At 43.8% G+C, this 26,864-nt stretch overlaps 1 protein-coding gene across 6 annotated transcripts in view; it reads left to right on the top strand.

The window, feature by feature from the left end:
• POLR3B (RNA polymerase III subunit B) overlaps positions 1-26,864 on the top strand; it is a 160,114-nt gene that overhangs the window by 113,995 nt on the left and 19,255 nt on the right. For 5 of the 6 annotated variants that reach the window (XM_060164840.1, XM_060164837.1, XM_060164836.1 and 2 more), the window contains one exon: positions 1,076-1,874. The exons of the other annotated variant lie outside the window; for it this stretch is intronic. In XM_060164840.1, coding sequence (XP_060020823.1) covers positions 1,076-1,205 — 130 coding nt within the window. In that variant the 3' untranslated portion in view covers positions 1,206-1,874. Of the gene's footprint in view, positions 1-1,075; positions 1,875-26,864 lie in introns of those variants that run through there. 6 annotated transcript variants of the gene reach the window in all.

The following is a 26,864-nucleotide window of genomic DNA, read 5'->3' as shown; positions in this document are numbered from 1 at the left end:
TTTTTAACACACATCCCTCCAGAAGGGCCTTTACCGTTCACTAAGGAGTCTCGCTCTAGTCCCCAGTCAGCACTGAGTCTTCTAAGCCCTGGTTGCTGTTCCTCTCGCACTCATTTTGCCCCCTGTTAACTGGGAGGACCTAGTTTTCTACATATTAAGGCTCAGGATTTTTACTGGAAACCTATTGTCCCAGATGCCCCAGATCCTTGAGGTATAGGGTAAGGTCCTATTTTGGTCTGAAACCTGAGAAAATAATTCACTTTCTCCCCAGGGACCCTTCTTTAGTTGTAGCTATTGACTAAGATCTAGGTTCAGTTCACTGGCTCTTCCTGAAGGAAAAGAAAATCCTAATTGGAAGAGCAGGCACAGTGGTCAGGAGCAGGTGCTGTTGTGAGGATTAAATGAGACTATACGCACACGCACGCGCACACAGGTTCCTTGGTTTCGCACAGGGGCCAGTGCGTTGTTCAGTGCAGTGGCTTCCAGAACTAAGAGAAATAACCACGCTTGAAGAGTGCTGGAAAAATAGGTTGCATTTGATTGGATACCACCTTTCTATATGAAAGTCTTCTCTTTCCCATCACACTCCAGGCATTTCAGTGACAGAAATCAAATTGAGCATCTTGTCTAGAATAGTATAGAGTAGTAGGTGCTTTTCAAATACATGGACATGGATTCAGTCGGTTTGGAACTCTTTCAACAATAAAAAATGTCTAAATCTGAGTAACTTTCAGACGGTTCAGATTTTTGGGCCTCATTCAAAATAAATACATAGGCAGATATTTTGCATTTTAAGGAGAAAGGTCTAGAAGTGTGGAAGTACTGATTAAAATTCCATGCTTTTAAAACTGGGGGAGTGATATTGTTTTGTTCTTTCTTTTGCTGCCTTGGATGCTTCTCTTTATTTTGGGGGCACATACATACGTATTTGATAGTGTGACTGAACACTGAGGAATAGAAAACGAATGAACTTGATAGGATGGTCATGGAATTTTCAGAGCAAATCCTCACTTCCTGTGTGCAGGCCTCTACCTCTGAGTTGCTGTCCATCTAACACAGCTGACTTGGGTTTCAGGTGCCATTTCTGCAAGTCGTCCTGCCACGTGTCCTCCCTGCGCATCCCGTACGCCTGCAAGCTGCTCTTCCAGGAGCTGCAGTCGATGAACATTATCCCCAGGTTGAAACTGTCCAAGTACAATGAGTAAGGATGGAAAAAACGGTTATTTAAAGAGAATAGTGGGTATGTTAAACACAGTGGAAAGCGGAAGGGTGGAAGGCATGAGGACCACTTCTGCTCCCGGGAATAATTCCTTTGAATGTTCTCTTTCTCTGCAAAAACAAACAAACAACAACAACAAAAACCCCACGAAATTGTTGGAGAGGCTTTTTATACGTTAGGAGACTGGCTGAACAACCTCGATCAACAAGCCACGGGCCACGGAGGAGGTGCCAACAACGTGGACTGTAACAAAGTCTCTCATCCGTGTACCGAATGTGATTCACAAGTGGACATGACCTAAAAGATAAATAAACTTTTATGTATGTTCTGGTATCTTGAAATTTACTCATTAGAAAGACCTTCCTCCTTAAAAAAAAAAATATTTGGGGTTAAATAAAACTCAGATTCTTATGAAGCGGGAAGGACGTGAAGAATCTTTTTGAGTTGGTTGACTCGGCCTTTGTCCAGGAGGCTGATCTGAGCAGTATCTGAAGGAAAGACGACTGCGGGAAGCTGGGAAAGCGAATGGTAAGAGGGTTGCAGTTCTTGTGCGGTGAGGAGATAAATTTTCCCAACAAATGAATCTTGTCTGTATATACCCAGCTTTTAAATTCTAACCTTGGTAAAGATAATAAATGTCTTCCTACCATCTTAAGCAAGTTTGCCAAGGATGTCACATTTTCTTAAGGACTGCTACTCTTCTGAACCTCCGTGATCGTACCATACAATAATATTTGTTGAATATCTGCAAATAATTCCATGGATGCTCTGTAAGTTTTCTGTCCTTTCCATTCCTGCCAGGCTGTTAGCTGTCCATTTTGTTTTTAATCTGACAGCCTTCTTCATCCAATTCTAGGTTGTTCTTAATTGCTGTGCCCTGAAGGCAGATAAATATTTGTGTTAGGGATTGTTTATAAAATAAGTCAGAAAAGCTTTGAGTAATGGTCTGAGGCTGCATTCCCAGCATGTCACATTGAACATGTCCCACAGAATATTAATAGGTATCATACACCAACAGGAATCAAGGTCCAGTGTCAAATAAGGTTGAAAAACTGCGTGTATCCCAATTAAACATACCAAGGACTTTTTCAAAGCCTTTATCAAGCAAGCTACTGTGTGCTCGGACTCTTCAAAAGAGGGAGCCAGGCTAGTCGCTGACTTGAGAACCCAACCTTGACAGTCTCACTCAGGTGTAAGAGTCCTCGAGGCTTCACAGGACACGCTCCAGGGGAGTAAACCTTCCCCAGACATCTCCACGTGTCTCCATTCCCTTCAGGGACTCAGTAGGATTACGAGGGCAGAGGAGTTTGAATGTCGGTGCTTCCTTCGGTTGTCGGTGGTTCCTTCCTTGCATCTGGCTTTGTCATTCTCAAGAGTGATGGTGCCTAAAGATGACTGAATTAGATTGAATGTATATGTACTGCACTTTGTGAGCCATGTAAGGAGCTTTGTAGGGTGATTCTGACTATTTCCCGTTATGTGACAACTCCACTTATCAACTCTGCTGAAGACGCCATTGCCCTGCCCTGTGAGGCGTGCCACGTCAGTGAACACGGGGAAGAGCTGCCAGGACACGGCGTGCTGAGTGGCATGGGGGTTACGTCACAGTACTCGGTACCTCCCTGTGTGAGGCCCTGTACTGAGGATAGAAGGGGCAGGACATGACCTCTGCCCTAAGGAGCTCAGAACCCACTGGAGGAGGCCAGGACACCAGCTAGGAACGCTGTCCCTCAATCAGTGCTAAGGCTTAACCCCGGCAATGCTGAGGGAGCTCCCAGGGCAAATGATTAGCTGTGCTCTGGAAATTCAAGAACACTTCACAAGCGTGATTATGCCCTTTCTACAGCTAAAGAAACTGAGGCAGCAGGACAGGATTAAAGACGCAGATGTAGAGAATGGACTTGAGGACACGGGGAGGGGGAAGGGTAAGCTGTGACAAAGCGAGAGAGTGGCATGGACATATATACACTACCAAATGTAAAACAGATAGCTAGTGGGAAGCAGCTGCGTAGCACAGGGAGATCAGCTGGGTGCTTTGTGTCCACCTAGAGGGGAGGGATAGGGAGGGTGGGAGGGAGACACGAGAGGGAGGGGATATGGGGATATATGTATATGTATAACTGATTCACTTTGTTATACAGCAGAAACTAACACAGCATTGTAAAGCAATTATACTCCAATAAAGATATTTAAAAAAAAAAAAGGAACGGAGGCACCACGTGGCTGACTCACCCAGGGCCCTGCCGCTAACAGGGAACAGTATGGGCCCTGCCACTAACAGGGAACAGCATGGGCCTCGAAACCAGGCTTCCCGATTTGTAGGGCTCTCTGGGTCTCATCCATGATTCTGTTTTTCAATCACTAAATGTGACAATTTTTTTTATTCAGATGCCACTGAGTATTTGAATTTCTTAAACATCTTTTTTCAAAAACAGTTCAGGCAGTTCTGATCATTTTGAGGGTAGTCGCCTAACCTAGGAAGTCAGTTCTCCACGTTATCAAAGATCTAGAAAGTGTGGGTTCCAAACTGAGACATCCTTAGAGGAAAAAACTGTGTCGGGTTGATAATTTCAAAAACTAGCAAATACTACATTTGAATAGCTAGTTGACTGAATAATATATTAATAAAAAGAGGCCAGAATTGGTGTTAGTCCTACTACAGTTTTATTTTGTTATTTGTAAGTTCCTTGTTTTAAAAACTACCAGTTAGATTTCCATTTCCAGTAATGATAGTAACCTTTTGCAGGCCACCCTCGAAGCACTTTTTCCCTCAAGGCTTTGCCAGGCTGGAATTGGCACAAGGATGAGAGGCTAAAAAGCCAGGTCAGGGCTTCCCTGGTGGCGCAGTGGTTGGGAGTCCGCCTGCCGATGCAGGGGACACGGGTTCGTGCCCCTGTCCAGGAAGATCCCACATGCAGCGGAGCGGCTGGGCCCGTGAGCCATGGCCGCTGAGCCTGCGTGTCCGGAGCCTGTGCTCCGCAGCGGGAGAGGCCACAACAGTGAGAGGCCCGCGTACCGCAAAAAAAAAAAAAAAAAAGCCAGGTCAAAGCCACTGAGAGGCTGCACCCCTTTCCCAAGCTTTGGCAGAGTCCAAGGGCTGGGGAAACAAAACTGCAGGCTCAGAGTGGCCAAGACACCAGGCCTAGAAAGGCCAAGATCCCAACTAGAAAGAAAGCTCACTGAGGCGAACCCAACTTTCCCACCACTTTTCCCCTTGTATTAGTCCGCTCTGGCTGCTGCAACAGGATGCCACAGACTTGGTGGCTTACCCAATAGAAGTTTATTTTCTCGCAGTTCTGGAGGTTCAAAGTCCAAGATCAAGGTGCTGACAGATTGGTCTTTGGTGAGGACTCTGTTCCTTCCTGACTGCCGACGCCCACCTCTCACTGTATCCTCCCATGGCCTCTCCTTTGTGTTAGGAGAGTGAGCAAGCTCCAGGTCTCCTCCTGTCCTTCAAAGAACACCAGTCCTATTGGAGTAGGGCCCCTGTGACCTTATTTAATGTTAATCACCTCCTTAAAGGCCCTGTCTACAAATACAGTCACACTGGGAGCCGGGGCTTCAACGTAGGACTTTTGGAAAGACCCAATTCAGTCCGTTATACCCCTCAAGACATTTGCCAGCTCACAGCAGCCCTGGCTGAACTGCTAGCAGTTTTTTGGTTTTTTTTTTTTTTTTTTTTTTTGCAGTACGCGGGCCTCTCACTGTTGTGGCCTCTTCTGTTGCAGAGCACAGGCTCCGGATGCGCAGGCTCAGCGGCCATGGCTCACGGGCGCAGCTGCTCCGCGGCATGTGGGATCTTCCCGGACCGGGGCACGAACCTGCGTCCCCTGCATCAGCAGGCGGACTCTCAACCACTGCGCCACCAGGGAAGCCCTGCTAGCACTATCTTTTAAAGCTGAATGTGCCCAGCAGTCCCTTTCCTGTGTGTGTGTGTGTGGGCCCGGCAGAAAAGTGTGTGTATGTTATCAGTAGGCGTGAGCAGAAATGTTTCTAATAGCACTATTGTAATGGCCCTGACTTATAAATAACCACTGCCTATTAACAATGGAATAAATCAATTGTGGGATGTTTGCACAGTGGAACACTATATAGTGATGAAAAGCCTCATACAGTATCACAGATAATCTCACAACTGTAATAGTGGGTAAAAAAAAAAGTTAAATACAAAGGAATACATACTGGATCAGTTCCATTTAAATTCAAAAATAAGCAGAACTAATCTATGATCTAAGAAATCTTGATAACAGTTCCTGTGTAGAGTGGGTGGCTGGTGACTCTGTAGTACAGGAAGGGGGCTTCTAGGGTGCTGGCCATATTTTTTTGACCTGAGTTGGTCACATGGGTGTGTTAATGAAAATGCACTAAGCTGTATACACAGGATTTTTCACTTTTCTGAATATACATTATACTTCAACAAATAAGTTTTTTATAAGAACAGAGGTTCTAAACCTGTGTTTGTCTCTTCACTTAATAGTTTTGTCACCCCAAATATGTTATCTTTGCTTTAGTTTACCCATCTTCAAAATGGGAAAAATAACAGTACTGACAGCCAGGGACATTTTTAGGGTTAAATGAGATAATACATCTAAATGACTCAGCGCAGTACCTGGCACGTAATGAGTGTTCACATGTGCTTGTTACTGTTCTCACTGATAGTCCCATACTCCTCACAGTGCTGCCAGAACTGGCCTTATCCTGCACAGCGTCATCAGGAAAGGGTTAGGAAAAGCAAGCCCCAGGTTTCCTCTGGAAGAAGGAGTTTGGGAACCAGGGCCAAGGGCAGAGACTGTAGGGTTTTACAAAAGCTGTTTGTGAAAGCCGCCCCGTTTCATGGTGATGGGGGGGAAGGAGGGTGCTGGGATTAGAGAACACACTTCCCTGGAACAACTATTTACCGCTGACATCAAAGTGAGGCCTTTTGTCAGTGTGGGAGTCCCGGAATAGTTTCTGGAAGCCCAGAGAGCCAGGTCTCAAAATGCTTCCATGTGTGAAGAGTCTAGTAAAGGGGGAGAGGGCTTGATTGGGTGCTATATAATGGGGTAGTTTTCAGCTGCTTCAGAGCATTTGGGGCCAACGCCTTCATTTGCAGTGATGAGTCACAAGAGAATAAGCACAGGAGGGCTGGTGGCTGGGCCCGTCCACTGCTCAGCCGGCCGAGGAATAGAGAAGCCAGGTTCTGAGAGACCTGTAAGTAAGTCCTTTGTGAGACGGATGGTCAGAAAAGTGACTATAAAAATAGCACCTCTTTACCATCCATATTTACTCCATATGTGTTTTGAGCACAGTTTATTTCATTTGCTGACTAAAAGTTGGATTTTTACTACATCAGTCCCACGGGGCCAAGGTTGGTGGGAAACTAATGTCAAGCCTTTAAAGATGCCATTTTAAATGGAGAAAAAAAAAAAAGCAGTGGCAATCCAGAAGTATATATACTGTTTGTTACCAAAGCGAAGCTACCAGTTAGGGTTTCAGACACAGGCTCCAGAAGCAATTAAGAGATTTGCTTCAGCAAATCAAGTTTATTGTGATCAAGATGTCATGGCAGAAATTCTCAGGACAACCTGAAACTCACATTTTCACTCAGGTCTAAAATCTCAGACCATAATCCAAGGACTTAAAATATTTTTCAAGTCTGGGTAATAGCTCTCATTCCTTGCATAATAAACTTTAAGTCTGGTTAACTCCCAGTCGTCCACATTAATGAAGGCAAGGAGTGGTGTGAATAAATTAACAAGGATGATGGATCCAGAATCTTTTGTGTTGGATGCTGGGGTGAAGTTTACATTCACATTTTTAATATAATTTGAGTGGAGGTTTGGTGAATTTGCTATACGTTAAATAGGGACTCCTACGAACACCGTCTCTGAAGAAGCTGGAATAATAATACCCTTTACGGTTAAGTCATGATGACAGATCTTTGGAGGGGGTGGGGTAGCCTGACTCAAAGTGTGATCCCTGGACCAGCGGCATCAGTGTCACCTGGGAACTTGTTAGGAATTTTGGGTGGAACCCAGCGATCTATGGTTTAACAAGCCCTCCAGGTGGTTCCAATGCAGGCTAAACGTTGAGACCCACTGTTGTAAGCTACATGAAGAGCTTTGGATCCCATCCTCTCTCAGAGCCAGCCTTTGGATTTTTAGGGGTGCTGAAGAACCCACACCTTGGGAACTAGCTCCCCACTTTCCTCTCTTTCTGTGGCATGACTTCCCCTTAAGCAGCAGATTGTATTAGAGCACGCCTCCCACAGGGCTCCAGCCCCACCTTTCCAGCCTCCCCTACCCCACCCCTGGAGAAGCTCCTCTCCAGCAACCTGGGGTGCTGCTCTCACTTGTGCTAACTGGTTTCTGACGCTGGCCCTGTGGTGTCCGCTTTCTCCTTCTGCAGCTTCTTTCTACTCAGTACCAGATCTGCCTGCCAGCCCCACAGACACATCCCACATCGAAGGGGGCCTTTCTGAAGTGACTGTCTGGAAAACTCCAGTCGCTGTCCCTGTCCCTGCTGGGCATTTCAGTCTGGTGTCCAGGTCCGCCCAGGGATGCCCCAGCGCCGCCTCTCCCCAAGCAAAGCACAAAGGCAGCAGATAAGCTCTGGGTGCTGCACAGCTCCCTTGGGCCCCATGGGCTACCATCACAGTTCGGTGCTGTGATTTTTCCTACTCTTTCCAGGTGCTGAGCCTGCAAGAGTGGGTGTGGGAGCCCCAGAGCCACGTAACCTTGGAGCTGCCGCCTGAACATGAATTGGCAGTGGTGTTACCAACAGAAGGAGAGGGCAGAGCCACTCTGGCCTTCCTACTCTGTGCATGTGAACGCAGCAGAGGCACCGCCATGCCCTGCGCTGGAGCTGGACGCCGAGGTCTTCCCCTAATGTGCCAAGTCTCAGTCTTCTCATCTGTTCCACAGTGTATAACCTGCCTGTCTGCCTCCACCACTCCACCCAGGGTTGTACAGGGTCAGAATAGGACCACCCCACAGGTTTGTTGTGATGAGATGAGTTAATTCCGGTGAACAGTGCCTGCCCGCCAGTAAACACTCAGTAAAGGTTAGCTTTCCTCTCCCAATATATGTAAACACCAGACTAGACCAGAGTTTCTCAGCCTCGGTGCTATTGACATTTTGGGCCGAATAATTCTTTTTGTGGGGCACTGACCTGTGCACGGTAGGATGTTGAGCATCACCTCTGGCCTCTACCCACTAGATGCCAGTAACATCCCCCTGGTCCTGATGATCAAGGATGTCTCCAGACAATGCGTATGAAAGTGGTTTAAATTACAAAGCAAATGAGAACAATTTTAGACTGTAGTTATATGGATTTGTCCTCAGTACACTGACAGCCAACGTGCCTCTGGATGAGCGAGTGACTATACTAACAAATGTTATCATGAACCACGAAGCCCTTGTCTTTTCTTCAATGTACCAGTCGTAAATGGCATCAGATAAAACATGTCAATCATGTTGGTCGTTAAGTTAATTAAGTTTCATTCCTATTGTAAAATGTGCTTTTATATATCTGATGATAATGTTACAGATACCAAAAAATACGACTAGTTATAATATACGTTTTTATTCACATCTGCCCACAGCCTGACGTTGTATTAGATCTCGCCATTTTTTGTTTTTGTCAAAGATGCATGCTGATTCTCATCTTTTACCCAATCAAACCTCAGCTTTGCATCTGCCTGCCATGTGGCAGGGACTGTTCTACCCCAAAGCCAAAGACTGCCCTCCCTTTGAATAGTCCTGTGGGAGTAAATGGGGTCATAGCCCTCCTAGCAAGCCAGAGTACTGTCTGCACTTTAAGATGACAGCACTAGGGCTGGGACTCCAGAGCCAGAATCTCAGTAGCAGCAACTGTCTTTCTGAGTTACTGGAAATTTTCCTTCATCGTTACTCTCGGTCTTGCTTGTACCAAGTAGGTCTACAATCTGTCAGGACCTGAAACGTACCAACATCAGTCCAGAAAATGAAACAGGAAGTTGTTAGTGATTCGTTACCTGCTGTACCTGCAGGGAGAGTTACTCTAATTACCTTACTCAGTGTCAGATGTTACCAAAATCTAGGAGTAAATATTTGTAGAGACTGAGGCAGACATGGTTCTGATAGTACAGATGTTGTAGGACCTTTTTCTATTAAATAAAGTCAGGGATGCAAGTACCCATACATGTGCTTCTATTCTGTGTCTGGATCCCTTTGGCAGCTCTCTGATTAATCGTGGCAGTCTACCCTGCTAAACCTGAATTTGGCCTCAGACCCTTGAACACCAGGCTCAGTTAGCCATCACCCACCAGCTGGGAGGCCAGAGCATACCATGGTTGGGAGCTAGGACTCTGCAGTCAGGCTGCCTGCCTTCAAATCCTGGCTCCACCACCGACTAGCTATATAATCTTAGGCAAATTATTTTGCCTCAGTTTCCTCATCTGTAAAAATGGGGTAAGAATACTCAGTTCACGTGACCAACATAATGAGCACTCAATAAATACAGCTCTCGTTATGATTGATTAGAAGTGACTTCCGTATGGAACCTATTTGCCTTTCCTCTATAATAGCATTTCTTCTCTTTCTGAATTAAGTTCAATTCAGCTGTGTGGTTTGTTACCTTCGCAGGGCAGCCTATCATGCTGATAAAGCGAAGGTTTGATTTTTTTTTTTTACATCTTTATTGGAGTATAATTGCTTTACAATGCTGTGTTAGTTTCTGCTGTATAACACAGTGAATCAGCTACGTGTATACATACATCCCCATATCCCCTCCCTCTTGTGTGTCCCTCCCACCCTCCTTATCCCACCCCTCTAGGTGGTCACAAAAGCACCAAGCTGATCTCCCTGTGCTATGCAGCTGCTTCCCACTAGCTATTTTACATTAGTATATTACATATATACACATTAGGTAGGGTATATATGTCGATGCTACTTTGTCCCCAGCCTGCCCTTACCCCTCCCCGTGTCCTCAAGTGCATTCTCTAGTAGGTCTGCGTGTTCATTCCTGTCTTGCCCCTAGGTTCTTCATGACCATTTTTTTTCAGATTCCATATATATATGTTAGCATATGGTATTTGTTTTTCTCTTTCTGACTTACTTCACTCTGTATGACAGACTCTAGGTCCATCCACCTCACTACAAATAACTCAATTTCGTTTCTTTTTATGACTGAGTAATACTCCATTGTATATATGTGCCACATCTTCTTTATCCATTCATCTGTCGATGGACACTTAGGTTGCTTCCATGTCCTGGCTATTGTAAATAGAGCTTCAATGAACATTGTGGTACATAACTCTTTTGGAATTATGGTTTTCTTAGGGTATATGCCCAGTAGTGGGATTGCTGGGTCATCTGGTAGTTCTATTTTTAGTTTTTTAAGGAACCTCCATACTGTTCTCCATAGTGGCTGTATCAATTTACATTCCCACCAACAGTGTATGAGGGTTCCCTTTTCTCCACACCCTCTCCAGCATTTATTGTTTGTAGATTTTTTTGATGATGGCCATTCTGACCGGTGCGAGATGATATTGCATTGTAGTTTTGATTTGCATTTCTCTAATGATTAATGATGTTGGGCATTCTTTCATGTGTTTTTGGTAATCTGTATATCTTCTTTGGAGAAATGTCCATTTAGGTCTTCCTCCCATTTTTGGATTGGGTTGTTTGTTTTTTGTTTTTTTGATATTGAGCTGCATGAGCTGCTTGTAAATTTTGGAGATTAATCCTTTGTCAGTTGCTTCATTTGCAAATATTTCTCCCATTCTGAGGGTTGTCTTTTCATCTTGTTTATGGCTTCCTTTGCTGTGCAAAAGCTTTTAAGTTTCATTTGGTCCCACTTGTTTATTTTTGTTTTTATTTCCATTTCTCTAGGAGGTGGGTCAAAAAGTATCTTGCTGTGATTTATATCACAGAGTGTTCTGCCTATGTTTTCCTCTAAGAGTTTGATCGTTTCTGGCCTTACATTTAGGTCTTTAATCCATTTTGAGCTTATTTTTGTGTATGGTGTTAAGGAGTGTTCTAATTTCATTCTTTTACATTTAGCTGTCCAGTTTTCCCAGCACCACTTATTGAAGAAGCTGTCTTTTCTCCATTGTATATTCTTGCCTCCTTTATCAAAGATAAGGTGACCATATGTGCATGGGTTTATTTCTGGGCTTTCTATCCTGTTCCATTGATCTATATGTCTGTTTTTGTGCCAGTACCATACTGTCTTGATTACTGTAGCTTTGTAGTATAGTCTGACATCCGGGAGCCTGATTCCTCCAGCTCCGTTTTTCTTTCTCAAGATTGCTTTGGCTGTTTGGGGTCTTTTGTGTTTCCATACAAATTGTGAAATATTTTGTTCTAGTTCTGTGAGAAATGACAGTGGTAGTTTGATAGAGATTGCATTGAATCTGTAGATTGCTTTGGGTAGTATAGTCATTTTCACAATGTTGATTCTTCCAATCCAGGAACATGTTATTTCTTTCCATCAGTTTGTATCATCTTTAATTTCTTCCATCAGTGTCTTATAATTTTCTGCATACAAGTCTTTTGTCTCCTTAGGTAGGTTTATTCCTAGGTATTTTATTCTTTTTGTTGCAGTGGTAAATGGGAGTGTTTTCTTAATTTCACTGTCAGATTTTTCATCATTAGTGTATAGGAATGCAAGAAGTTTCTGTGTATTAATGTTGTATATTGCTACTTTACCAAATTCATTGATTAGCTCTAGTAGTTTTCTGGTGGCATCTTTAAGATTCTCTATGTATAGTATCCTGTCATCTGCAAACAGTGACAGGTTTACTTGTTCTTTTCTGATTTGGATTCCTTTTATTTCTTTTTCTTCTCTGATTGCCGTGGCTAAAACTTCCAAAACTATGTTGAATAATAGTGGTGAGAGTGGGCAACCTTGTCTTGTTCCTGATCTTACTGGAAATGGTGTCAGTTTTTCACCATTGAGGATGATGTTGTCTGTGGGTTTGTCATATATGGCCTTTATTATGTTGAGGAAAGTTCCCTCTATGCCTACTTTCTGCAGGGATTTATCATAAACGGGTGTTGAATTTTGTCGAAAGTTTCTCTGCATCTATTGAGATGATCATACGGTTTTTCTCCTTCAATTTGTTAATATGGTGTATCACATTGAGTGATTTGCGTATATTGAAGAATGCTTGCATTCCTGGGACAAACCCCACTTGATCATGGTGTATGATCCTTTTAATGTGCTGTTAGATTCTGTTTGCTAGTATTTTGTTGAGGATTTTTACATCTATGTTCATCAGTGATGTTGGCCTGTAGTTTTCTTTCTTTGTGACATCATTGTCTGGTTTTGGTATCAGGGTGATGGTGGCCTCATATATTGAGTTTAGGAGTGTTCCTCCCTCTGCTACATTTTGGAAGAGTTTGAGAAGGATAGCTGTTAGCTCTTCTCTAAATGTTTGATAAAATTCGCCTGTGAAGCCATCTAGTCCTGGGCTTTTGTTTGGTGGAAGGTTTTTAATCACAGTTTCAATTTCAGTGCTTGTGGTGGGTCTGTTTATGTTTTCTGTTTCTTCCTGGTTCAGTCTAGGAAGGTTGTGCTTTTCTAAGAATTTGTCAATTCCTTCCAGGTTGTCCATTTTATTGACATATAGTTGCTTGTAGTAATCGCTCATGATCCTTTGTATTTCTGCAGTGTCAGTTGTTACTTCTCCTTTTTCATTTCTAATTCTGTTGATTTGAGTCTTCTCCCTTTTTTTCTTGATGAGTCTGGCTAATGGTTTATCAGTTTTGTTTATCTTCTCAAAGAACCAGCTTTTACTTCTATTGATCTTTGCTATCGTTTCCTTCATTTATTTCTGATCTGATCTTTATGATTTCTTTCCTTCTGCTAACTTTGGGGTTTTTTTGTTCTTCTTTCTCTAATTGCTTTAGGTGTAAGGTTAGGTTTTTAATTGGAGACGTTTCTTGTTTCTTGAGGTAGAATTGTATTGCTATAAACTTCCCTCTTAGAACTGCTGCATCCCATAGGTTTTAGGTCATTGTGTTTTCATTGTCATTTATTTCTAGGTATTTTTTGATTTCCTCTTTGATTTCTTCAGTGGTCTCTTGATTATTAAGTAGTGTGTATTGTTTAGCCTCCATGTGTTTGTATTTTTACCATTTTTTCCTGTAATTGATATCTAGTCTCATAGCGCTGTGGTCAGAAAAGATACTTGATACAATTTCAGTTTTCTTAAATTTGTCAAGGCTTGATCTGTGACCCAAGATATGGTGTATCCTGGAGAATGTTCCATGAGCACTTGAGAAGAATGTGTATTCTGTTGTTTTTGGATGGAATGTCCTATAAATATCAATTAAGTCGATCTTATTTAATGTGTCATTTAAAGCTTGTGTTTCCTTATTTATTTTCATTTTGGATGATCTGTCCATTGGTGAAAATGGGGTGATAAAGTCCCCTACTATTGTGTTACTGTTGATTTCCCCTTTTATGGCTGTTAGCATTTGCCTTATGTATTGAGGTGCTCCTATGTTAGGTGCATAAATATTTACAATTGTTATATCTTCTCCTTGGATTGCTTCCTTGATCATTGTGTAGTGTCCTTCTTTGTGTCTTGTAATAGTCTATTTTAACGTTTATTTTGTCTGATATGATAATTGCTACTCCAGCTTTCTTTTGATTTCCATTTGCATGGAATATCTTTTTCCATCCCCTCACTTTTCAGTCTGTATGTGTCTCTAGGTTTGAAGTGGGTCTCTTGTAGACAGCATATATATAGGTCTTATTTTTGTATCCACTCAGCCAGTCTTTGTCTTTTGGTTGGAGCATTTAATCCATTTACATTTAAGGTAATTATCAATATGTATGTTCCTATTACCATTTTCTTAATTGTTTTGGGTTTGTTATTGTAGGTCTTTTCCTTCTCTTGTGTTTCCTGCGTAGAGAAGTTCCTTTAGCATTTGTTGTACAGCTGGTTTGGAGGTGCTGAATTCTCTTAACTTTTGCTTGTCTGTAAAGGTTTTACTTTCTCCATCGAATCTGAATAAGATCCTTGCCGGGTAGAGTAATCGTGGTTGCAGGTTTTTTCCTTTCATCACTTTAAAAATGTCCTGCCACTCCCTTCTGGCTTGCAGAGTTTCTGCTGAAAGATCAACTGTTAACCTTATGGCGATTCCCTTATAAGTTATTTGTTTCTTTTCCCTTGCTGCTTTTAATATTTTTTCTTTGTCTTTAATTTTTGATAGTTTGATTAATAAGTGTCTTGGCGTGTTTCTCTTTGGATTTATCCTGTATGGGACTCTCTGTGCTTCCTGGACTTGATTGACTATTTCCTTTCCCATATTAAGGAAGTTTTCAACTATAATCTCTTCAGATATTTTCTCAGTCCTTTTCTTTTTCTCTTCTCCTTCTGGGACCCCTATAATATAATTCAAATGTTGGTGCGTTTAATGTTGTCCTTGAGGTCTCTGAGACTGTACTCAATTCTTTTCATTCTTTTTTCTTTATTCTGCTCTGCGGTAGTTATTTCCACTCTTTTATCTTCCAGGTCACTTATCTGTTCTGTTGCCTCAGTTATTCTGCTACTGATTCCTTCTAGAGAGTTTTTAATTTCATTTATTGTGTTGTTCATCATTGTTTCTTTGCTCTTTAGTTCTTTAGGTCCATGTTAAACGGTTATTGTATTTTCTTCATTCTATTTTCAAGACTTTGGATCACCTTTACTATCATTACCCTGCATTCTTTTTCAGGTAGACTGCCTATCTCCTCTTCATTTGTTTGGTCTGGTGGGTTTTTACTTTGCTTCTTCATCTGCTGCATATTTCTCTGCCTTCTCCTTTTGTTTAACTTACTGTGTTTGGGGTCTCCTTTTCTCAGGCTGCAGGTTCGTAGTTTCTGGTTTTTTTTGGTGTCTGCCCCCCGTGCGTGAGGTTGGTTCAGTGGGTTGTGTAGCCTTCCTGGTGGAAGGGACTGGTGCCTGTGTTTTGGTGGGTGGGCCTGGATCTTGTCTTTCTGATGGGCAGGGCCACATCCAGTGGTGTGTTTTGGGGTGTCTGTGAACTTAGTATGTTTTTAGGCAGCCTCTCTACTAATGGGTGGGGTTGTTTTCCTGTCTTGCTAGTTGTTTGGCATAGGGCATCTAGCACTGGAGTTTGCTGGCCGTTGGGTGGAGCTGGGTCTTAGCGTTGAGACAGAGATCTCTGGGAGAGCTCTCACCGATTGATATTACATGGGGCTGGGCTGTCTCTGGTGGTCCAGTGTCCTGAACTCGGCTCTCCCACCTCAGAGGCTCAGGCCTGACACCAGGCCGCAGCACCAAGACCCTGTCAGCCACACAGCTCAGAAGAAAAGGGAGAAAAAAAGAAAGAAAAAAAAAAAGGAAAGAAGAAAAGGAAAAAAAAATATTAAAATAAAATAAATAAAGAAGAGAGCAACCAAACCAATAAACAAATCCACCAATGTTAATAAGCACTGAACACTAAACTAAGATAAACATAAAAATCGGAAACAAATCAGTCACAGACAGTAAACCCCAAGTCTACATTTGCTCCCAAAGTCCACTGCCACAATTTGGGATGATTCGTTGTCTAGTCAGTTATTCCACAGATGCAGGGTACATCGAGTTGATTGTGGAGATTTACTCCGCTGCTCCGAGGCTGCTGGGAGAGATTTCCCTTTCTCTTCTTCGTTTGCGCAGCTCCTGGGGTTCAGCTTTGGATTTGCCCCACCTCTGCATATAGGTTGCCTGAGGGCATCTGTTCCCTTTTGGGAGGTCTGAGGTCTTCTGCCAGCATTCAGTAGGTGTTCTGTGAGAGTTGTTCCACATGTATATGTATTTTTGATGTATTTGTGGAGAGGAAGGTGATCTCCACATCTTACTCCTCCGCCATCTTGATGGTCTCCCAAGGGTTTGATCTCGGTTGGAGCCATAAGTTTAAATGTGCCCCTCACTTTCATTCAAACACTCGCAAATGTGTGCCTTGGTTACAGTGGAGACTGGGTCAAAGTGTGTGGTTGACTGAAAGTGAAGTCATTTCCACTCTTCGAAAACAAACAGCTTCAAGTATTTGCCTAATACTTGGTTACGAGCACAGTCTTCGTGTGTTCAAGAAATTCAGGATGTGCACATGGCATTGTTGGCCTTCCCATCTGGCATCCTGACTCCCTCAGTTACCAGATTGTATATACTTATATTCATATATATATATTCATATTCAGCTGTGTGCATTGAACTCCGCACTAATGTCCCCCATGCAAGAATCTGATGACCTGCGTAAGAAAGAATTTGTGTCTGAAGGAATCTTTGGCTTATGTGCAAAGGAAAATGTCTCCCCTGGAAAAATGCAGGCCTTACACATTTAGCAGACCCTCGTGTCCACAGAAACAGTCATTGGCAATTAGGCGACCACCGAAAGATCAGAGACAGGAGCCTGCACATGAAATAGAGGCGTCGTGCGGAGATCGCCGCCTTGTGTCTCTGAGTTATGGGCAGCTGAGGCTGCCTCCCCCCCCCAGGCCCAGTCTACTCTGAGCTTTTCCTGCTGTGGACAGAGGCCCTGGGGACTTCGATGCACCCCAGTTTTCATGCAGCTCGCTGATCCCTTTTCACATGAATGAAAACCGCCTTTGATTTTGAACACTCACGTCTGTTTTGTGTCACACATAACCGACGTGCCAGAATCATTCTGTACCTTAAAGGGGTCTCGCACTGGGTTATTAGAATCAGTCCTTCTGTGAAGAGTCACTTTGCTCACTTAAAGGATAACCGCCCTGCCTGTCTTAATGATGCTCGTCTCGTTAAACCTGGATTAGGGAAAAGAGGGGCAAGCAGACCAGCAGTTGGAACACAGCCAGAGCCTATCGATGAGTTGGTCCAGCTACAGGAGAGGCTTCAAAGCGCTATTACCTGCTGATCAGCTGATCTGGAGCTCCCTAAGCCTTTCAATCCTGTTCCTCTTTGGGAACCCTGCTTCAGAGCTTTAATTGCAGTTAGAATCCTGGGAAGGCAATAGAGACCTTGAACCAGTGGGTCTACTTCATTTGTTCAGATGACATAATGGGCTGTTTGATTATCATTGGAATTCCCCGTCTCTGGAGAGGTCCGAGGAGAAGTTAAACCATTAATCCATTCAACCAGCATTCTCTGTTTCTTCTAAGTGGAGGGCTTTCTACTAAGTCCTGGGAAGGTAGCCATGAGTTAGATGCTCAAAATTGGGAGGGAAGACAGAAGCTACAACACAAGGAGGAGAGAGGCTGCCCTGTACACATGTAACTTTGGCAAATTCAACTATATGCTCAGCATTGGAAAAGAGAAGGAAGGGTAGTATTTAAACAAGGCAGACAACTCTGCTCTCATCTCCCCTTTGTCGAGTCTAGATTACATGAAACATGATCTGCTGTCTCCTCATGGCTCTCACAGTGTGAGAATCTCTGCTCTGGTGTGAGTTTCTAGAATTAAAAAGATTGTGGGTGATTTTTTGTTTTTGTTTTGTACATTATGGGCCCTGAATTTAAGACACCGTCCCATTAGGTGATCAACAAAAGAAATGAGTTTATGTTGTCTTCTAGGGTAATTTTGACTTTATGGGTTTTTTCCTTTAAATGCTGACTGTAGAAGCTAATTCCCCAGTGAGAGCAGGTTCCTCCATCTGATGGCAGAAGGGGAAGCCAGCCTGTGATGTCACAGAGTGGAAGCTCCTGAGCAAGTTTCCCGGAAGAGGGGACTGCCGGAGCTGACTTTTTTTTTTTTTTTGCGGTACGCGGGCCTCTCACTGCTGTGGCCTCTCCTGTTGCGCAGCACAGGCTCCGGACGCGCAGGCTCAGCAGCCATGGCTCACGGGCCCAGCCGCTCCGCGGCATGTGGGATCTTCCCGGACCGGGGCACGAACCTGCGTCCCCTGCATCGGCAGGCGGACTCCCAACCACTGCGCCACCAGGGAAGCCCCGGAGCTGGCTTTTGATGAATGAATAGACATTAGCCAACGGAAGGGTAGTCTGGGGTGGGACTGGAGGTGAGGAGGAGGACGGGTGGAGAGAGTAAGGACGTAGAATTGACAGGATGTTGTAGGAGGTGGGAGAGAGAGAAAGGAATCAAGGAGAAACTCGGGAGTAGTGGCTCAGAAAGGCAACTAACTGGGTACTGAGCCACCAAGACGAGGAGCAGCTAGCGGAAAGCCGGTGGTGGGGGCCGCGGGTGATGAGATGTTTCATTGGGAACATACTCAGCTGGGTGCCTATGGGACACCTGAGTCAGCGACCCTTCGGCGGGTGAGGGGCAGGGCTGCCAAGGCAGGTTTGGAAGTCACTGGGGATCGAGGTTTCCACTGACCATGTACAAAGTTAGGTTCATTTATTTCGTTTGATTTTGGCTTTTCAGAATTTTTAATTTAATTTTGTTTTATATTAAGTCCAGCTTCTATCCCTGTCTTCTCCACCTTATTCACTTCCTTCTATAGGTAACCCTTTAAATGTTATGCTTATATTTCTATTTTTTAAAAAAACTGTATACATATATCCTCCTCTTTGAAAAACAGAAACATACTGTGTATACTTCTCCACCTTGATTTTTTTCATCCAACATTATATTCATGAGACCCCTCCGTGGTAGTATATAGAGTAAATGGGTCTCTGTCAGTGGGGTCAGATATTACATACTACTTTGTAGGCTGCCTTTTATCACCTAATACCCCAGATGCCATTTTTCCCTCTTCCCCTCCTGCTTTGGAGATACAATCAGATGCACACCAGCTTTGTGGGAGGGTCCCCATGACAATACATCTCAGGCTTTTGTTTTCATCCATCAGCTAAAGACTACATATATGTAGTCCATCAATTTTAGGTCAAATAATACGTAGAGTTTCAACACATTTGGTAGACAATAAAAAACAATATTTTAAATTATTTCCACTTGTTTTAAATCTGTGAAATGGATGATATTTGCCATTTTTTTACCCAGGTTTTATATGCAGCTTGGTGATGAATGGCTACAGACCTAGGCGAGGGTACCCATCAGTCTTTTCTTATTTTTTTCTCAACTATTAATTTTTACTCAATTAGAAAATCCTAACTCACAAGTCTCCAGTGGTTCTAATAACTAGTTCTGGATGTTCATTGTGGAAAGTGTTTCTATTGCTACCTTGAACCACCTCAAAACTTGGCAGCCTAAAACAGTAGTCTGGGGGCTTCCCCGGTGGCGCAGTGGTTGAGAGTCCGCCTGCCGATGCAGGGGACACGGGTTCGTGCCCCGGTCTGGGAAGATCCCACATGCCACGGAGCGGCTGGGCCCGCGGGCCATGGCCGCTGAGACTGCGCGTCCAGAGCCTGTGCTCCGCAAGGGGAAAGGCCACAACAGTGAGAGGCCCGCATACCGCAAAAAAAAAAAAAAAAAAAAAAAAAACAGTAGTCTGTTTCTCATGATTCTGTGCATCAGGAACGTGTGCAGGGCTTAGCAGGAGGTTCTTCAGCTCCATGCCTTGTTAGCAGAGGTCTCTCAGCTTCATGCAACTGTGGCTGGGCTGGGCTGGGCTTGGGAAGGTCCAAGAAGGCCTCACTCACATGTCTGGGGCCTCAGCTGGCATGCCTGGAATGCCTGACAGTCTCTCTTGCTCGGTCTTCGTGTGGTTCCCCAGCAAGTGTCCAGACAGGTTTACAAAGGCAGCTGGGCTCCAAGGGCGAGTGTTCCAAAAGGACAGCCCCAGGCACTCATCAAGGACAGCTTACCATTTGCTAATGCGCTGTTGGTCAAAATAAGTCATGTAGCCAAGTCCAGAGTCAGTGTGGGAGGGACCACACAGGTGTGTGAACACCAGGAGGCATAACTGGGAGCCACTAAAGTAACAGTCTACACAGGAGACCTTGTTCAAGCCTCCTTTCAGCTCTGTGTTAGACTCTAGCTTCCAAATGTGTCTGCCCAACATTGACAAGAGTCAGTGTTTCAATTTGGGATGCAATGATAAATGCACCCCTTGAGGCTGTCTTAGAATATCACCCTGGAAAATATTTCCTCATTTCCATTGCAGCACTCGGTTGTGGTTTTTTAAAAGGTGCCCTGATAATTCATTTATTCTGACAAGTAAAGGAAATAAAGGATTAGGAAAGACTCAAACTGAGCATTTAAATCAGCTGCACCAGTTTGTCCTTCTTAAAAGTCTTGTTACCTGCTCTTCCTAGAAAAACTCGTGGAATACTGGCCCTGAAGTGATAGCCTATGTCTACACAAAATACTTGCTATTTCAGTGAGTTGCTTCCCTTGAGCAAGGCACTTGCAATCGTCGAAATGGTCCTTACTGGCATCATCAGCATCATGAAAAGTGTTTTATCTCATCGCTTACTTTATTTTTTATTAATTAATTATTTATTTATTTTTAAAAACCACTAATTTTTTTTTATTTATTTATTCTTGGCTGGGTTGGGTCTCTGTTGCTGCACGCGAGCTCCCCCCAGCTGCGGCGAGTGTGGGCCACTCCCCGCCACGGCGCGTGGGCCTCTCATTGCAGTGGCCTCTCCCGTTGCAGAGCACGGGCCCCAGGCACGCAGGCTCTAGAGCATAAGCTCAGTAGTTGTGGTGCATGGGCTCTAGAGCACAGGCTCAGTAGCTGTGGTGCACAGACTAAGTTGCTACGCGGCATGTGGGATCTTCCCAGACCAGGGCTCAAACCTGTGTCCCCTGTACTGTCAGATGGACTCCTAACCTCTGCTCCACCAGGGAAGTTCCTCATCCCTCATTTTAAAAACTTATGATAGGGCTTCCCTGGTGGCGCAGTGGTTGAGAGTCCGCCTGCCGATGCAGGGGACACGGGTTCGTGCCCCGGTCCAGGAAGATCCCACATGCCGCAGAGCGTCTGGGCCCTTGAGCCATGGCCGCTGGGCCTGCGCGTCCGGAGCCTGTGCTCCGCAACGGGAGCGGCCACAACTGTGAGAGGCCCGCGTACCGCAAAAAAAAAAAAAAAAAAAAAAACAACCTTATGATAATAGTTACTTCCGGGGCAGGAGGTAGGATCAGGAATGGTTGTCAAGGGTCTTTAGCTTTATCTGTCCTGTTTGGTCCCCTATAATCAGAGTATTCTCAGGTACTATTTATACAATTAAAGATCAAATTAATAGAGAAGAGGCGATTTGCATGAGCACTTTCACTTCCACAGCCAGCATACTTCACTGTGGAAAAGCCTGGTCTTAGGCCTATACTTCATTTGGGTCCTGAGATTGGGTGTTATTCACAGTTTTCACTGTTTCCCTCAATGCTGAGTCCATATCTGGAAGCTTATTGTTACCACTGACTGTTCTCTGTGATTCCAGTGCTGTGTGTTGGCTTTTATGGTCAACTCCTTGTTAGAGGGTATTTTTCTTATCTTTTCATCACCCCTAGTCCCAGCACACCTTATCCTGTCCGCGTCATCTCAAATAAGAACTAACCATTAATCAAGTAGGGAAAATGTCTTGTCTCCTGTGTCAGGGTTTTCACTAATAAGAAAACCCACTTTCAATATGCAATACATGTTTGTCTCACCTGTGTACTGCGATACGCTGTGAGCAGGACCATGGTCTGTTATGTTAGAGGTTTTATCCAGCTGTGCACATGTCCACATGAGAGCAAGGGCTGGTCCACACTGATAATATCCACACCCAGCAGGTCATCGGACAAAGGAAGTATGCCAGATGATCACGTCACTCTTTTTCAGAGCATAATCTTAATGGTGCGATTGGTTTCAGGTAGTGTGACTCATACGCTGAGGGCAGCTGTAGGGGAAGTTAGGAGTGAAGCTTCAGGAGGACCTGGGTTTGAAATGCAGCTCTGCCTCTTATTAGCTACATGCATGGACTATTGGATAGGTGACCAAGGTCAACCAGTTGGTAGACCACATTATGAGAACTACTGCCTAAAGCATGATTTAGTGTAAGAGTCCTTGGAACAGCTCATGCTGGTGAGGAGTGAGGCTGAGTCCCAACCTTCATATACTTCTCAAAGGTGTTTGTGACCGTGAAAAATTTTAAACTATTGATGTAATGAAAATATGCTTTCTTTAATCATTCTGACCTGGCTAGCAGGTAGAGAGCCTGAGAAAGCAGATACCAGAGATTATGATTTTTGGTGTAAACAGAAGTTAAAATTGGATATTTTTGGCCCCAAAGGCTGAGAACAATAGAGTGTCCCCATTTCCTACATCAAGGTGCTAGACCCCCGCTGCAGAGCATGATGAGAATATGAAACCAGTTCTGTCAGCATCAGGAATCATCCACCTCTAGCCTACAAAAGGATGGGGGTTGAAGAGGCCAGAGGAAGAGAATTTCTTTGGAGAGAGGAATTGGATTGTCCTGGCATTTTCCCTTCCCCTCACCTATGAAAGACAGCAGGATAGGGGGATTCTTCCCTCCCCTCAACCCAAAAGAGAGGGACTTCAAGGGGACCATTTGGAGGCTCAATAGGGGTGAAATCTGAAGCCTGACACATGCCTAAGAAAGCCAAGAATGAGAGACTGTGGCCATGGGGCTGAGGGAGCAGAGGAGAGGGACAGGCTCTACACTTTCACTGATGACAAGGACAAGGAAATGTGAGTTTTCCCGAAGGGCCGAGTGGACCCACAGGAGGAAGGCTGCCTCTTGATATAGTAACAGGGATGCCAGGGAAGAGGACTGTTTCAAGAGCTGATGCAGCTCCAAGAGAGAGTCAGAGTAAGATTGTATTAGGTAGGATTTGCTTTGCTGCAAGTGAGGAAGAATTAACAATGGCAATGACTTAAATGAGAAAGAAGTTAATTTCTTTCAAGCAGATGTAAGCAGACCAGGGCTGATATGGTGGTTCCAAAACCATCAGGGGTCCAGGATCCTTCTGTCTTGTTGCTCTGCTATACCCAATACATGGCTTGCACCAAAGGACCCAAGGATGGCTATGTTAGCTCCATCCATTACTTCTGCATTGCAGCCAGCTGGAAGGAAGGAGAAAAGCAGCCTTTCTGCATTTGAGGACATTCCGAGAAGTTGCACATATGACTTTCACTTCATTGGATAGAACATGGTTATAGGCCACATCCACCCAGCTACAAGGCAGACTGGAAAATGGCATTATTCCAAGTTGCCATGTGTTCAGTTAATTGGGGATCCTATTTCTGTGGAAGAAGGGTAAAATCAATATTGGGGAACAATTAGTAGTCTCTGTCACATTGGTAGACTGCCCATGATTGAGAATTGAGGTGTAAGAGTCTAGGCATATGAAAGGCATTACCCAAGTCAAAAAATTGCAGGAGGCTCCCATCAGAAGCATTGCCAAACACATTCCCAGAAGCACTCCATGAGAGAAAGGATCAGCACCGATGAGGATCCCAGTTGACCTCACCATGTAAGGCTGTGCCTCCTTTTCATTTGCTTGTCTCTCCCCCAAGACCTTAAGTTGGAGGAGTCAGAAATTACTACCCATGAGTGGAAGACAAGCCAGTAAAGATAATAAAAGCCCCCTTTGCCCCACTCCAAGCTTTGAGTCCAGCCCAAGGGAAGGACCTATAAATTAGATAAGAGCTTGAATTTTGAAAGTATTATTCTCCACCTGACTTTTAAACCACTAAAGTAAGTCTCTTTTTATACTGCCTTTTTTAAGTGCCTGGAAGACTTTAAGATTCTAAAAATGGCAGTTCTTTAAAAAGTTGAAGGTAGAGTTACCATAGAATACCCAGCGATTCTGCTTACTAGGTATATACCAAAAAGAAATTGCAAACATGACCACACCGAAACTTGTCCATGAATGTTTATAGCAGCATTACTAATAATAACTAAGAACTCTAAACAACACAAATGTGCATCAACTGATGAATGGATAAACAAAACTGGTATATCTATACGATGGAATATTATTCAGCCATAGAAGGAATGCATTACTGATACAACTTGGAAACCTTATGTTAAGTGAAAAAAGCCAGATACAGGGCTTCCCTGGTGGCGCAGTGGTTAAGAATCTGCCTGCCAGTGCAGGGGACATGGGTTCGAGCCCTGGTCCGGGAAGATCCCACATGCTGCGGAGCAACTAAGCCCGTGCGCCACAACTACTGAGCCTGCGCTCTAGAGCCCATGAGCCACAACTACTGAGCCCATGTGCCACAACTACTGAAGTCCGCACACCTAGAGCCCGTGCTCCACAACAAGAGAAGTCACCGCAGTGAGAAGCCCGCGCACCACAACGAAGAGTAGCCCCCGCTTGCCGCAACTAGAGAAAGCCCGTGCACATCAGCGAAGACCCAACACAGCCAAAAATAAATAAATAAATTTATTAAAAAAAAAAAAAAAAAAAGCCAGGGCTTCCCTGGTGGCGCAGTGGTTGAGAGTCTGCCTGCCGGGGTTCGTGCCCCGGTCCGGGAAGATCCCACATGCCGCGGAGCGCCTGGGCCCGTGAGCCATGGCCGCTGGGCCTGCGCGTCCGGAGCCTGTGCTCCACAACGGGAGAGGCCACAACAGTGAGAGGCCCGCGTACCGCAAAAAAAAAAAAAAAAAAAAAGCCAGATACAAAAGGCCGCATATTGTCTGATTCTGTTTACATAAAATGTCTAGAATAGGCAAATCCATAGAGATTGAATGTTAATTAGTGGTTGCCACAGACTAGGGGGAGAAGCTGGAGAGTGACTGCCACTGACTATGGAGTTTCTTTTTGAAGTGTTTTGGAAATGTTTTGGAATTGGTGGTGATCATTGTAAAACCTTGTGATTATACTAGAAACCATTGAATTGTACACTTTTAAGAGGGTGAATCTTATGGCATTTGAATTTTTTTAATTTAATATAATACCGGACAGAAAATTATTAATCCTGCTTGAGATTTCATCCAGAGCTGGGGAAAGATCTAGCCCACAGACATATCTAAGGGGACAGTGGGAGAAAAGAGTTGTTTTTTAATCATACTCGGTAGAGCCCAGTCCCTTCAGTATAATGGTTACATTTGTGAGAGCTCATCTAGGATCCTTCATGTTAAACAGAAGTGATCAAAGTGTTAAAAAGGATTAGGAGACCTCAGGATCAGCTCTCACTTGTAAAGAACTTGGAATCTGTCATTCCCATTCTTACAAGAAAAAAAGGGAATAAACTGAAAATCAACCACTTTTCTCAGACCCAGTAGAGATATGAGTCTGTGGGTGTCTTGGTCCATTCAGGCTGCTGTAACGAAGTACCATAGACTGCGTGGCTGATAAACAACAGAAACTTTTTTCTCACAGTTCTCGAGGCTAGACATCTGAGATCAGAGCCAGCATGGTTGGGTTCTGGTGAGAGTCCTTTTCTGGGTTGAAGACTGCTAACTTCTTGTTGTATCCTCACATGGTGGAATTGGGGTGAGGGAGCTCGCTGGGCTCTCTTCTATAAGGTCACTAATTCCATTTATGAGGGCTCCACCCTCATGACTTCATCACCTCCCGAAGGCCCCTACCTCCTAATATCATCACATCGGATGTTAGAATTTCAACATATAATTCTGAAGGTATACAAGCTCAGTCTGTAACAGTAGGGCAAGCTGCCACCCTGAAATCTTTAGAGAAAGGAAAATCCGAGACACATCTGAGATGTACTTACCTGGAGCAGAAGCTGATGGAGACGTAAACTAATAGGAAAATTTAAATAGTAATTTTGATGAATTTTGAGAGGTTAAGCATGGACTAGCCTGAGAGTGAGAAACGTCTGAAGCCTTCAGATTTGTTTCGGGGTGGGGCATACATTTTTGTGGGCTCTACCTCCAGTAATCCCCTCAGCTGATCATTGTTAAGATGCCAGAAAAGTCCCCTCATGGCTGGGGCAGGGGCAGGGGAAGAGTAATCATTATGAAATATACCCAGAGTGTTCTTCATAATAAGGACCTACTCTCCAGGGAGAAATCTATTCCAGAGCCTTATCCCACCTGGGGGAAGGGCATTCCTCCTGCTCAGTCCCCTCTAACTTACTGACTCACTTAGGGGAGAAATTGATGCCAGTAGAGAATCACTTGTGAAGGTCACAGGCCAGAGGTACAGCTCACCAGAACACTGAGATTTAATCATAAGGTTAGGGAATGCTCTCCCTCCACTCCAACAGGGCTCCAGTGCAATAAGCTTGAAGACAAGTCTGTGGCCTGGGGGTTAGGGACCCCTGTTATATAGGATAGAGACTTGCATCCACATAAAGAAAGGAAGAACATTAGATAAGAAATGAAATCTTTTTATTTTTCTTAATTGATCTAAAAATAACTATTTAAGGTAATAATAATAATGATTTATTGGGTGATTATAGCATATGTATAAGTGAAATAAATAAAAGTAATGTCATTAGGGGATAAGTGAGAGGAAGTGGGAATACTCTATTATAATGGACCTGCACTACACATGAAGTAATATAGTGTTATTTGAAGGTGGACTTAGATAGTTAAAAATGTATTTTGGAAACTCTAGGGCAACCAGTAAAAAATGTTTAAGAAGAAACATAATTGATGTCCTAATGGAGGAGATAAAATGGAACCATATAAAATGCTCAATTAAAATCAAAGAAGGCAGAAGAAAAAGAAAGAGAAAAAGAAACAACAAATTCAAGGAATAGAACAGAGTTACAAACATAGTAGATATTAATCTAACTATACCAATAGTCACTTTTAATGTGAATTATCTAAATATACCAATTGAAAGAGAGAAATTGTCAGAGTGGATTAAAAAAAAGATCTAACTATGATACTGTCACTGTCTACTCTGTGTTCTTACATACACCTGATATCC

The sequence above is a fragment of the Lagenorhynchus albirostris genome, chromosome 11 (genome assembly GCF_949774975.1).
Source record: "Lagenorhynchus albirostris chromosome 11, mLagAlb1.1, whole genome shotgun sequence".
NCBI lineage: Eukaryota > Metazoa > Chordata > Mammalia > Artiodactyla > Delphinidae > Lagenorhynchus > Lagenorhynchus albirostris.
This window is presented reverse-complemented; position numbering and strand designations above follow the sequence as displayed.